This window comes from Haemorhous mexicanus, chromosome 19, assembly GCF_027477595.1.
Source record: "Haemorhous mexicanus isolate bHaeMex1 chromosome 19, bHaeMex1.pri, whole genome shotgun sequence".
NCBI classification, from domain to species: domain Eukaryota; kingdom Metazoa; phylum Chordata; class Aves; order Passeriformes; family Fringillidae; genus Haemorhous; species Haemorhous mexicanus.
Genome location: NC_082359.1, coordinates 1,902,252 through 1,915,191, shown reverse-complemented (window position 1 = coordinate 1,915,191; position 12,940 = coordinate 1,902,252). Strand labels below are relative to the sequence as shown.

The 12,940-nt window shown below is 54.4% G+C and overlaps 1 protein-coding gene across 1 annotated transcript in view; it reads right to left on the bottom strand.

Annotated features, from left to right (window-relative positions):
* The window catches only part of KSR2 (kinase suppressor of ras 2), an 80,823-nt gene that overhangs the window by 24,472 nt on the left and 43,411 nt on the right, over positions 1-12,940 (bottom strand). The window contains exons 8-14 of the mRNA XM_059863857.1: positions 11,208-11,275; positions 9,662-9,786; positions 6,979-7,147; positions 4,150-4,191; positions 3,837-3,903; positions 2,264-2,312; positions 1,150-1,517 (exon numbers count right to left, since the gene is read on the bottom strand). Of these exons, the coding sequence (XP_059719840.1) occupies positions 1,150-1,517; positions 2,264-2,312; positions 3,837-3,903; positions 4,150-4,191; positions 6,979-7,147; positions 9,662-9,786; positions 11,208-11,275 (888 nt within the window). The remainder of the gene's footprint in view (positions 1-1,149; positions 1,518-2,263; positions 2,313-3,836; positions 3,904-4,149; positions 4,192-6,978; positions 7,148-9,661; positions 9,787-11,207; positions 11,276-12,940) is intronic.

The following is a 12,940-nucleotide window of genomic DNA, read 5'->3' as shown; positions in this document are numbered from 1 at the left end:
ACCAGAGCAGGGGTGAGGCAACACAAATTTGGGGTGAAACCCTTTTGTTTTGGACAAAGAGGGAGCAGAGCACCTGCAGAGCTACCCCGTCTGGGATCAGGGACTGGGAGGTGCCACTTTCAAGGGAAAATTAGGGACATTAGGAAAAGATGATGCAATATTTCATCACTGATGGCTGTTGGAAGTGGTGCCATTCCATTGCTTTTTGAAATGCTGCCAGGAGGAAAATTTAACCTCACCTTGGAGAAACTTCTCTGGGAGAAAATAGCCCGGGGTGGGATGAAAAGCAGGACCATGTCCAGACCACGGCTGAAAGTGTGGTCTGGATGTGAAGGAAATCATGGAATTCCCTGGAATAAATGTATTTCCCATGACAACAGCTGCTCTGGGAGCAGTTGCAGCCCCTTTGCCTCCAGGCCAGGTGGGATTTTTTGCCTAGCCAAGCATGGATTACACTGGGAGTCTCTGTGCTGCACTGCCATTGGGAATGTGGGTGAGGGCAGGTATTTGGGAATGCCTTGAGACCAAGAAAGCTGTGGAGGTGTTGGGTGGTCTGGAAGCCCCCAAATCCCACCTCACTCCCCTGAAAATTGCAAGGAGCCTCCCAGTCTGCCAGTTACTAAATGGGCTCCAGGAGAGCTGGAGAGGGACTGGGGACAAGGGATGGAGGGACAGGACACAGGGAATGGCTTCCACTGCCAGAGGGCAGGGATGGATGGGATATTGGGAATTAGGAATTGTTCCCGGGGAGGGTGGGCAGGCCCTGGCACAGGGTGCCCAGAGCAGCTGTGGCTGCCCCTGGATCCCTGGCAGTGCCCAAGGCCAGGCTGGAATAACCTGGGCCAGTGGAAGGTGTTAAAGCCCTGGATTGGCTTTAGGGTCTCTCCCAAGCCAAACCATTCCATGATTCCATGACATTTCCTGCCCCTGGATAAACAAACCAATCCTTTCTGGATCTCCCCTCCTACAGAAGAATGACCTGCCTGGACAGACTTTTGGATTTGCTGCTTCCTCCACACCACAACATCCTTTCTTTAGGGGAGAAAACTCAACCCAAACGCACCGCTGGACTGAAGGAAAAAAGACAGGGAAAAACACACTTTTTAGACAGGGATAACAAATTTCCGGCCAGAAAGAAACAACCCCAACCTGGTGATGATGGCGAGGTGGGGAGGGCTCATGCAGGCCCCCATGAAGAGCACCACGTTCTCGTGCCGGGTCTGGCGGTAGGCCATGACCTCCCTCTTGAAGGCCTTGAGCTGGTCCTCGTTGTCGCGCTCGATGTCGATGAGGCGGATGGCCACCTCGCCGTGCCAGCGCCCATGGAACACCTGCCCGAAGCGGCCCTTGCCGATGAGCTCGCCGATCTCCAGCTGCTCGAAGGGGATGTCCCACTCCTGCAGGAAGATGCTGGTCTGGCTGGCCTTGCGCGGGAAGTTGCGCGCCGAGAGCAGCGAGAGGTTCATCTCCTCGAAGTCGTCCTCGGACTCCTGCACCTCCTCGGCGCCTTCCTCGTTCTGTGGTGGGCCAAGGGCATGGGGAACAATGAACCAGGGGGAAAACTGAGGGAAAAACCCCACTGATCCAACTCGGACCCAGAGGAACCGGGCAGGGGCCTCCCAGCGCCAACGCGGCAGCCCCGTTCTCCACAGAGTTGGCAGAATCCCAGGTTTTCATAGAAACGTGGAACCCTTTAGGTTGGAAAAGCCATCTGGGATAGAGTCCAACCCTTCCCCAGCACGGCCAAGGCCACCACAAGCCCATGTCCCCAAGTGCCACAAGCACAGGGCTTTCAATCCTTCCAGAGCTGGGGACTCCACCATTTCCCTGTGGAGCCATTTAACCCCATCCTGGGGCTGAATTTAAGATTGTCACCCATCAGAGATTTAATTAATTTGCCTTAAACAGTTCCATCCTCCCCTGGCTGAGCTGTACTCTGTTAATTCCCATTATTCCCAGGCCCCTTGATGGTCCATTTAGACCTCCTAGAGGATTTACAGCACCCCTTAAAAGCTCCATCCTCATCTTCCCTCTCCCTTCCTTCCCTCCCACCGCATTTTTAATGCCTCCTAAAAAACCTCATTGAATTCCAAACTCGAAGCCCAGGAGGGTCCCCCTCCATGGGGTGGGGACACGGATGCCTGGACTTTAATTCAATTATCAGCAATTCCACTGCACAGATGGGAAACGTCTCCATTTCCCAGGAAATGTGCCCCAAGATATCCTTAAAACCAAGGCCCATTAAGCACAGGAGCCATCTCACCTCCGAGGTGGGCTCCACTTCAATTTGAAGCAATGGGTTTCCTTCCAGGCTGTTAAAAGAATTATGGAATTAACACCATGGAAAAACACCGGGATCTGGGGAGCAGTCTCTCTTCCTGCCCCCGGGATAAAGGGATCAGAGAGGAGAAGGTGTCACTAACCAGGGAAAGGGACAGATTTACCCCCCCACTGACTCTGACCACACTCAAGGTGTTTTCAGGGATTTCTAAGATTTCTTTGCAACCAACCCCATCCAAAGCAGAAGTGCAGAAGGAAAGAAAAGGAGTTTTTCAATCATTTTGGAGAAGCAGGGGGTTCAAAGATCCTCTCCCTGCAGTAAAGCACCCAAATCTGGCTGGTTTTCCAGTTCTTTTCCTTCCCTGCTCACTCAGCACCTCCCACCCCCAGGTCCATGACTGGGGTCTGCTGCTCCTGACAATTAACGGGGAATCAGGGAAATTCTGGATGAGGGATCAGCTGGAACAGCCCGGGTGGTTTCAAACATCATGTAAATATGTTATAAATTATTATTACTAATCTCTTCCCAGGGGGAATTACGCTCCCCAGGCCACTTGGACATGGCAATCCTACAAGTCCTATCCCATTCCACGGGCACTAAAGACTATAAATCCCAGGATCCTACAGAAAAGGAGTCAATCCTGGTATTTTGAGCAGCTTGGGAAGCCCAAGTGCCAGCAAAATATCTCCATGGATGGGTGGTTTGCAGGAGCAGCCAGCTCCTCATCACTGTCCCAGGCACAAATTCCTGTCTCCTGAGGATCCAGAGATGTTTAACCCAGCCAAGCCCAGGATGGCTCCCACGGGATGTTTTCAGTGGGGGGCAGCCAGAGGGAATCACAGGTTTTAGACACTGAAAGCTGTTCCTCCCCAGAAATCCTATGTCTTGACACCTTCATTTAGGCAGGGGGGGGGGGAAAGAAGGCTTTGGCTTCACCAGTTTTTCATGAATTCCCAAGGGACAGTGGTTCCATCCTTTGCTCCACTGGATCCTCCGTGGAATTTGGAGAGTGTGGCTGAGCCTGCCACAAACTGGGGCCAGACCTGGTCCCTTAAGCCCCTGGCTTGTGAAATCCTTCCAAAATGGCCTTTAGAGAAAGGATCAGGAGGGATAGAGCATTGGAATGCTGCTGCTGGAGCAGCACAGCTCCAGGACATCAAGGAATGATGGATTTGGGCTCGACCTGCTGGGGAGGGATGGTTCTGACACTGATTAGATGCTGCTTTTCCCAACTTTCAGCCTGAAGTTTATTTGGCTTGAAAATATCAGAAGTGGCAAAGATATGCTGGTTATCAGCTTTTAATTTAATTATAATTCAATTATCATTTAATTAATCCCTTGGGCTTGGGCTTTTTTGGGCTGAAATCCATTTTTTCTTTTCCCTAGCAGTGAAGAGCTGTGAGTTATAAATTAACCATTTGCCCTCCTTCTCAACCTTCCAGAGGTCTGGGGTCTCACCAGGACCACCTGAGCCCCCAAGGCCAGGGGAGCACCCGTGGGGGCCTGGAGGATTTGGGGGGCAGAGGGACGGGGATGGGAATGGGGAGTCACTCACATGGGGTTGGAGGTGACGGGGTGCAGGACGACCTGTGGGGCTCGGGTCGGCGTCTCAGGCACCACATCTGGGAACAAGAGAGAGGAGTCAGAGACCTCTGGGGGCATCCAGGGGAGGTAAACCCCACCCTGCACCCCCAGGTCCTGTTTAGAGACACTCTGAGTAGGGCTGGGGGTCACTCAGGGCCACCCAACCCTGCAGCATCGATAGGATTTGAGGAGGAATCCCACCCCTGGCACAAATCCATGGCCATGCAACCATCCCCACCAGGAGAAACCCCAGGATCCCAGGAAAAACCTCCAGAGAGCCTTACCTGGGAAAATGAACTGCTGCTTGTACTTGTAGTAATGGGAGGCTGGAAAAGAGGAACAAGGGTTCAACACTGACCTGTGGAGCTGGAAAAGCTCCAGCCCGTGCCCAGTTCTTCACCAGGAAACCTCAGCCCCAGTTGTGTGAACCCCTCCTGTGTGATCCAACCTCCCCCTCTTCCATATCCCCATATGGAATAGTCCATATTCCAAAATGGCACAGAGGATGCCCAGGCCAAAAAATTAAGACCTTTGCTGGGTCATAACTTGATTTTCCCCCCCCAGATCTTCTCTTCTGCACCATTTGGAGAGCGTTGATGGCATCCATGAAGTCACTGGTGGGGTTTGGACACCAGTTTGCCAGCAGGGTTAGAGTCCCGGCCCGCGAGTGGAATTTGGGAAGCTCTTGGCATCATGGAGACCCCAAGTGATGGGTTTGGAACTGCTGCCCATTTGGGCCACGTGCCACCCTTTTTACCCTTGCTTTGGAGCCCTGTCCTTCCTGGAAAGAGTCCTGGGAGCCATAGTCCAAAGCCAGAGCTCGGAGAGGCTCTGGGTGTTGGGAACATCCACCAGCTCCCCTCTCCAGCCCAAGGACTGATCTGATTCCATGGGCAGGCAGGTCATGGGTGTGAAGAACTCGGAGCTGTTGAGGCCACCAGAGGATGGCAGCAGCTCAGAAGTCACCTTCTTATCTCCAAGACCCCAAGGGCCATGGCTCAGAGACTGCAAAGTCCGACCTCAGCCCTGCAGCAGGACCTGAGCCAACATCAAAGGAGCCTGGAAGGTAATTCCAGCAGGAGAAGGTCACCGTGTCGCCATTTCCAAGCTCAAATCCTAATCCCTGAGATGATCATCTTGATGGGATAAAACACAGAAAACTTCCCAGCTGGAAAGATGAAAGCAGGGCAAGTCCTGCTTTGGATCCCATTCTGCTCCTGACAGGAATAAAACAGGGAGCAAACACCCCCAGAGATGCCAAGGCCTGATCCTGCCCTGCTCTATCTCTGCCAGCTGGGAATGTGTTCCAAGTCTCCCAAAGGGGGGGGAAATCCATGAAATAATGTCCCAACAAACGCCCCAGGGAGGTGGCTGCTGCAGACGTGACCCATGATGGGGTTACCAGAGGCTGGATCCCCCCGGAGCCAGGCAGGGCCCGGGGCTGGCCCAGCAGGCGGACTGGGATGCCGAGACACCGGGACACTTCGGCTCTGGAAGAATTCCTTGGGCTGGGTCACACCAGCACGGAACTCATGCCGTGTCCTCCAGACCTTGGAGACTCCAGGGCTGTGCCTGGTGGAATCCTGACCCTCTGGGTAGGTCACACCACTCCTGGGAGTGCTCAGGGCTTCCTCACGCCATTCCAGGATCCTGCCTGAATCGCAGGCACTCTGGGACTGCCACCTCTCTGGCCATACAAGGACATAATGGGTTTCCTGGGGGAGGTGGTTTCCCAGTCTCTGGAAGTGTTTGTTGTAGCAGTGATGGATGGATAGATGGATGTTACAGCCCCTGGTTTCTGTTTGTGCCTGTGGTGAAATGTCATGGAAAATCCATGGAAAATCCACACCTGGAAAGGCTTTGTAGCCTCAAGAGCAGCAGAAGTTGGGCGGGCTCCAACCTTGGAGGATTCCAAGACTGGATCAAGCCTTGGGCTCTGACCTTTCTTCAAGCAGGGGGTTTGACCAGAGACTCCCCACCTGGAACTGACACCTCTCTGTGCATACATGGACATGATGAGTTTGCTGGGGGGGGTTTCCCAGCCTCTGGAAGTGTTTGTTGTTGCAGTGATGGATTCTGCCAGGCAACTTCCTCCTCATCTTCCTCCTCCTCTTCCTCTCTCGTTGAAGACTGCTCAAGATGGAGGCACACCACAGAGCATGAAGATTCTGCCTGGCTCCTCTGGAGAAGCCATCCTGACCCTCCTTCTGCCCACACCAGTCCATTGATCCTGGGATTTTGGGGGTGCAGGACCTCATCCTTCTGGCTGGACCAGCAAGGAGGTCATGGACCAACCAGGGCCACCGGGACAGCCAGGAGCGCCTCAGCATCCCGGAGATCTCCTCTCCCCTCACCAGCTCTATTTTGGGAGCAGGTGGACACACTTCCAGGAGTGATGCTGAGCCATTCCCTCCTGGAAGGGCCCTTTCCTGGAGCAGCAGAACATCCCAAAGGAAGGCAGATATGCTGGGGCAGGCTTTGATACATCCTCAGCTCAGGAGGAGCTTTTTGGGTCATCTTCCATAATTCTGTGTTCTGCAGCCACCACGACCTCCCTGCCTCTCCCACCATCCCTGAAGAGATGGAGCTCCTGGAGCAGAAGGATCCCAGGTCCAGATTCCATGGGACAAGGCACGTCAGACATTCCCAAAATCATCTGTTAGCCCACACACAATGCCAACCTGCTGGGGACCCATCACCCCAAAAACATGTCAGGGCCACCCCAATTTGCCCTCAGAGAGGGGTCAGCCCCTGGTTTCTGTTTGTGCCTGGGGTGAAATGTCATGGAAAATCCATGGAAAATGGAAAATCCATGCCTGGATTTGTAGCCTCAAGAGCAGCAGAAGTTGGGCTGGCTCCAACCTTGGAGGATTCCAAGACTGGATCAAGCCTTGGGCTCTGACCTTTCTTCAAGCAGGGGGTTTGACCAGAGACTCCCCACCTGCATTATCCAAAACTCACCTTTTCTCCTCATTTCTACTTCCACCTCCTCCCCACCCCACGCAAACGCAGGAAGGCAATTAGGTGGAACTGTCCCACATCCCAAGGACACCTCAGGAAGGACACAAGACCCCCCTGGGGGCAGGTGGGGACACGGGGAGGGGGTGGCATACCTGGCAGGTTGAACTGCTTCTGCTGGCGCGGGCACTGCGGGGAGGGGTGCAGCGGGGACGGGGGGGTGGCGCTGGGCGGCAGCGGCGGCGCCGGCGAGGACGGCGTGGACGACGTGGTGGACGAGGGGTTGCTGCTGGAATCTGGCTGGTAGGGCACTGGAATGTGGTCCTGAGGGACACAGGGAAGGAGGGAAAGGAGAGGAGCTGGTGAGAGCAGCACGGGTCAGTGGCACACCAAGGTGCAAAGGAGCCCGGGTGACAAATGACATTGTGGCATTCACATTCTCTGAAAAATCCCTTTGCCCAGGATTCTTCTCCCGGGAAGAGGAGAAGCCTCAGAGAAAAAAGATAAGAGTTCTTATCTCATGTGCTTCTCCTGTGTTGTGCTGGTGTGGAATGTGTTTGGAGATTGTTCACCCACAGGTGATTGTTCCATTGCATTCTGCTGGGAGTTGTTTTCACTCTTTGGCCAACCAGGGCCAGGCTGTGTCAGGACTCCGGAGAGAGTCAGGAGTTTCCATTGTTATCTTTTAGCATTCAGTAACTATCCTTTATGTACTCTGCAGTATATTACAGTATTCTTTAATATAATATCATAAAATAATGAATTAGCCTTCTGAGAACACAGAGTCAGATTCATCATTCCTTCCTGCCATGGGGCACCCCACAAATACAATATTGACATCATCCCACCCGCTTCTTCCAGAAGTCCTAGAAAACACCCAGAGCTTTTCCCAAAGCTGCTTGTATTCCTCAAGGCCATTTCCCAACATAAACTGGCTCCTTTCCCACCCTCACCCCCGGCTGAGGGTGCCACAAACCTCCTGGCTCTGTGCAGCCACAGCAACCAAGGCCAGAATCGGGGCCACCACCTTGGGGCTTGGTCCTTGGGGACAAAAGTTCCCCAAGGAAGTTCCTGCTGAGCTCCTCGGAGCCAAGCCCCAGGGCCTTGCAGGCAGCAGAGGGATCTGGAAGGAGCAGCCAATGCATCCCAAGATATTCCTCAGCATTCCTTGACTCTTCCCAGTCAAGGTCATCAATTTTGGGTGCACGCTGGGGTGGGTGGGAAGTGACCACTGAGAGCCAACAGGCAGGAAAACCTGCTTGGATGCCTTGGATCCCAAAAGGAAAATCAAAGCCAGGATTTCCCCCCTTGCTGCCCACCTTGGAGCCACTGAACAGGGTGAGAGCAGTGCTGAGCATTCCCATCCCCACAGAATTTCCCTCCAAAGTTAAAAAATCTGCACGAGCCTTCCCCAGCAGGTAATTTTGTCCTAATTAATTAATTCTTAAATGAGCTGGGCTTTCCAGGAAAGCCATATTGGTCATCATTCCATGCTCAATAATCTTGGTCAGGTAAATTCTTTTTTAAGCAAGCAGTGAAGGTCAAAACAAAAAGATTTCATGGGGGATGGGAATTAGAGGAATTGAAGGTCTCTTCCAACCCGGGCCATTCCACTATTTTATTCAGGATACCTTTAAAGAAATGCTTTTAGAAACACCAAATTAAGAAGAGGGCCCTGCTGAAATAAGAATATTTATTGGGGAAATTTCAACCTGAATGGGAGTGCTCAGGACAAGGGCACCACCCCAAAACAACAAAACCAGAGCAGATCCCCACCCCAAGAAATTCCTAACTAGATTTAGGTTTAAAATCAGTCTCCGGGAGCATCTTGGTACCCAGACTTTTCCCAGAGCCAGAAGATGCTGAGGGCTGGGGGAGCTCAGCCAGGCTTTGGGAATTCAGGGTTCTGTTGATCCATTCCCCATCAGGTCAGTGATATCCCTCTTCCTGAGCACTTCCAGTCTGCTAAGCCCCCACCCTGCCCTTCTTCCAAGGAATTTTCCACTGGAGGCCAGCAGGCTTTAAATTCCATCAGAAGCAGCCCTGTGATGGGTTTATTGTATCAAGGCAGAGCAGGAGTGAGCCAGGTGCTCTGTCAGGTCTGGCTTGAGCAGCTTCGCCAGGGACAATCCAATTCCAGGCTGGTTTTATTTGCAACAATAAATTTGTATTTACTGAAGTCTCCACTGGGAGCAGAGACCTCAAACCACCCCAAATTCAGCTCGGACCTGGAGACTCAGAAGCCACAGCGGAGCAGCACTGAGACAGCAGGATCCAGGCTGTTCTGGAAGAGCTGATCCCATTTTATTTTTAAAAGAAATAACTTCATTGGATACATGTCCAGGGAAGGGAACGGAGCTGGGAAGGGGCTGGAGCCCCAGGAGGGGCTGAGGGAGCTGGGAAGGGGCTCAGCCTGGAGAAAAGGAGGCTCAGGGGGGACCCTGTGGCTCTGCACAACTCCTGCCAGGAGGGGACAGCTGGGGGGATTGGGCTCTGCTCCCAGGGAACAGGGACAGGAGGAGAGGGAACGGCCTCAGGCTGGGCCAGGGCAGGCTCAGGGTGGATATCAGGGAATATTTATTCATGGAAAGGGTGGTCAGGCCCTGGCACAGCTGCCCAGGGCAGGGGTGGAGTCATTCAGCAGCCATGTGGATGTGGCACTTGGGGACAAGGGGCAGCGATGGCTTTGGCAGTGCAGGGGGAGCAACCAAATTCAATTTTCTTAAAATACCTTTTCCAGCCTGAAGAATTTCATGATTCTCTGCAAAGCTGTGGATATTTGTGTGCAGGGGGTCCTGCCCCCGTGGCAGGGTGTGCACAGGGGGGGTCGGGGCTCACCTTGTTGAGTTTGTTGGTTTTGGGCAGCGTTTGGCTGACGTGCAGGTCCGAATAGCGGGGGGGCTTCCTCAGGGGGTTGTTGATGTCGCAGGGCACCGACTCTGTCCGGACTAACCTTGCTGGATTCAGAAGGGAGAGAGGGAAAAGGGGGTGGAGAGGAGGGGAAGAGAGAGGGAAGGACATCAAAGCTCAGCGGGAGCGCTCGGGGTCGCCCCGGGCTTGCAAACCGCTCTCCAAAGCGATTCCCGCGGCACTTCCAGCCTGGGATGGCAGCTGAGCTTCGGGATCCTCCTGCACCCCGGCCACAGCCAGCCCCCCCCGGGGTGTCAGGCAGCAATTTGGGGGGTCCAGCAGCTGCCACGGCCCCTCCGTGAGCCGGGGCTCAGCCAGCACAATCCTGTTCCTTGCTGGAGCTTTTTGGGGTGAAGGGAAGGAGTGGGCTCGGAACCCTCTCAGCAGGGAGATATTTTGGGGGAAAAGTCAGCCTGAAGGTTGGGGGGTTTCAGGAACGGCTTAACTCCAAGATAACGGATTTAAGAGCTGGATTTGGGATTTTTGGGGGGAGTGGGGAGGTATTTCAGTGATGCTGAGGCCACCCCAAAGCCATGCTGCTCCTAAAACGCAGAGCGGGCAGCACCGGCTCTTGCAACATCACAGCCCTTAATCCCAACTCCTGCCCATCCCAGGAGCCCGCCTGCCCCTTCCCTGCCTTCCGGGCAGGGTTGGCAGCAGCTCCGAGCCTGATGAGGGGGGGTCTTCAACCGCTTCCACCCAAACTTGCTGCGAGCGAGGGCGTGGGGTGAGATGGGGGCTGTAAAATTGCCCCCTCTGAGGTGGGGGCTGTAAAATTGCCCCCCTTTCCCCCGGGATTAAAGCAAAGAGCGGGTTTTGGTGGGGGGGGGGGGAAATATTTAACACGAAGGAACAGCTTTAAGAGCTCAAAATTCAAGGCAAGAGCGATTGGAAGCCTTTCCCTCAGGCAGTCGCGATCCTCTGGCCAGCAAAGGGAGCCAAAATCTGGAAGAAAAGAGGTGGGAAGCGCCGCCCCGCCGTCCTGCTGCAAGGTTCTGCCTGTCTCTGTGCGGATTTTAGGCCGGGCTCTCCCGCAGGAGAGCGGGGTAAGGCAGCTCCAAAAAGCACCACGAGCATCCGCAGGGCCACGGCCGCGTCCCCGGCGCGGGGACCCCGCATGCACCGGGGGGTTCGGGGTCCCCCGTCCGCCCTGAGCTCTCGACAGAAGCAAAAGGCGAAAACCTGGTTGGACTTACCCCGTGCGGTGGGGAATCTGAAAAGAAAAGGAGGCAGGGGGAGGGTGGGTGGAAGTGGTTTGCAATGCAAATCTGCCTCGCCCCGACCGGCTCGTCTCCCTACAAGCGGAAAAAACGGTGGGTAACATTTCCCCGGAGCGCCCAAGCGGTTCGGGAGCCTCCGTCCCGCCGGGGACCCCGCCTGGGTGCGGCTCCCGAACCCCCCGGGGGGGCTTTGCAAAGTTTTACCCGCTGGCAACATCCCCGGAGGCTCGGAGCGGGGAGCAGGGGGGCCTCACCTCCGCGGTGGATGATCAGCAGGTGACACGGGGGGGCCTCTTTGGTGCATTTGTTGTGGCACTTGAGCCTGGCAGGGGACAGAGAGAAAGGAGTGAGAAGGGAACATGGATGCATGGATGGAGGGACAGGATAAGGGGGAGCTTCTTCCCACTGCCAGAGGGCAGGGATAGGTGGGAAATTGGAAAGGAATAGCTCCCCGGCAGGGAGGTTGAAGCTGTGTCTGCCCCTGGATCCCTGGAAGCCTCCAAGGCCAGGTTGGATGAGGTCTGGGATAGTGGAAGGTGTCCCTGCCCCTGACAGGGGTGGAGTGGGATGGGCTTTAAGGTCCCTTCCCATCCAGGCCATTCTGGGATCCTGTGATGGAATTTTTCCCTCCTTTTCCCCTCGGGAAAGTGACGGATGCAGGGCTTTGGTCCCTCACTCTGAGTGAGCCCTCCCGGCTCCCTGCTGCCCATCACTGCCAAGCAGCAGCTCAGGGACAGGGAGCAGTGTGGGATGCACATCCTGGGCAATCAGGAGGGGCTGACTGGCAGCACACAGGGGCTGCACACCCCTGGAAAACGCCTCCATCCCAGTGGAGCAGCACAGAAATTCCCAAACCTGGGGGCTCTGCCCCACTGCCCCTTTCTGGGCCAGCCAGGCTTGAGGACGGCCCAAATTGTCCCTTCTGCCAGAGCTGGCTGCAGTAAAAGGAGCAGAGTCCTGCACTGAGGGAAGGGTGCACTGAAGGTGGGACAGGATGAGCTTTAAGGTCCCTTCCAGCCCAAACCATTCCCTGGTTCCATGAAATCCCCGTTCCCACCGTCCCGCTGCTGGATGCTTAACTAAATTCAGGAGCAGCAGAGGGGCAAGAAGTGGCTGCCCTGGTCCCTGATGTGTCCCTGTCATTGTGCCCTCCTCTCCTGGCTTTATTTAGGACATTTAGCCAAACTAAGGAGAGGATTTACAGCCTCTGGATATTCTGCTGAGCTTTCCCCGTTTTTTTTCCCCGGAGCCAGGGCAGGAGTCTGGAGGACTTCACCCCCGGGTCATGCATACAGGCATAGGCAGACTCCCAAATCCTTCCCATTCCTCCTTAATTAAGGATGGAAACGCATCCCGAGCTCACGCTCTGCCAGGCCGGCAGAAAGCCATGGGGGAAAAGGGAAAAGGGAGGAAAGGATTTATCAAAACAAGGGGAAATGATGGGGAAAAAAAAAAGAAAAAAAAAAAAAAAAAAAAGAACTGCAGCTTCAAGTCAATGAGCTGGGTAATGAAAATTCAGGAGCTGCCCGTGTTAGCTTTTATTACAAAGCTGTTCCTAGAGGGAAAGGCAGGAATTAATTTGGTATTTGAGGCTTGGGGGGTTTGGGGTCCGGTTGTTTGTTTTACCTGTTGGTTCCCCTCTGCTTTCTGGGCAAAGCAGCGCCGGGGCAAGGCTGGAAAAAACCTAAATGCCTTGTGTTCACTGCCAACTTTTGACTGCCAGGAAACGGATTTGTTCTTTTCTGTAGGATTACAGGGAGCGGGATTTGCACAGCCAGAGCCACAGCATCCCTGATCCTGGTCAGGGATCCCTCCTCTAGCACGGAGAGCTCGCAGGAAAAGCCTCCAGTTCCTCGAGCATGGATCGCACGGGAATCACCCCTTTAAAATCCCTGTATTTGATAACATCCCTTCCAGAAAAGCCCCACCACCAGCTGCGGAGTAACCGAGCGCTTCTCGGCAGGTTTAAATCCCAATTTACCAACTC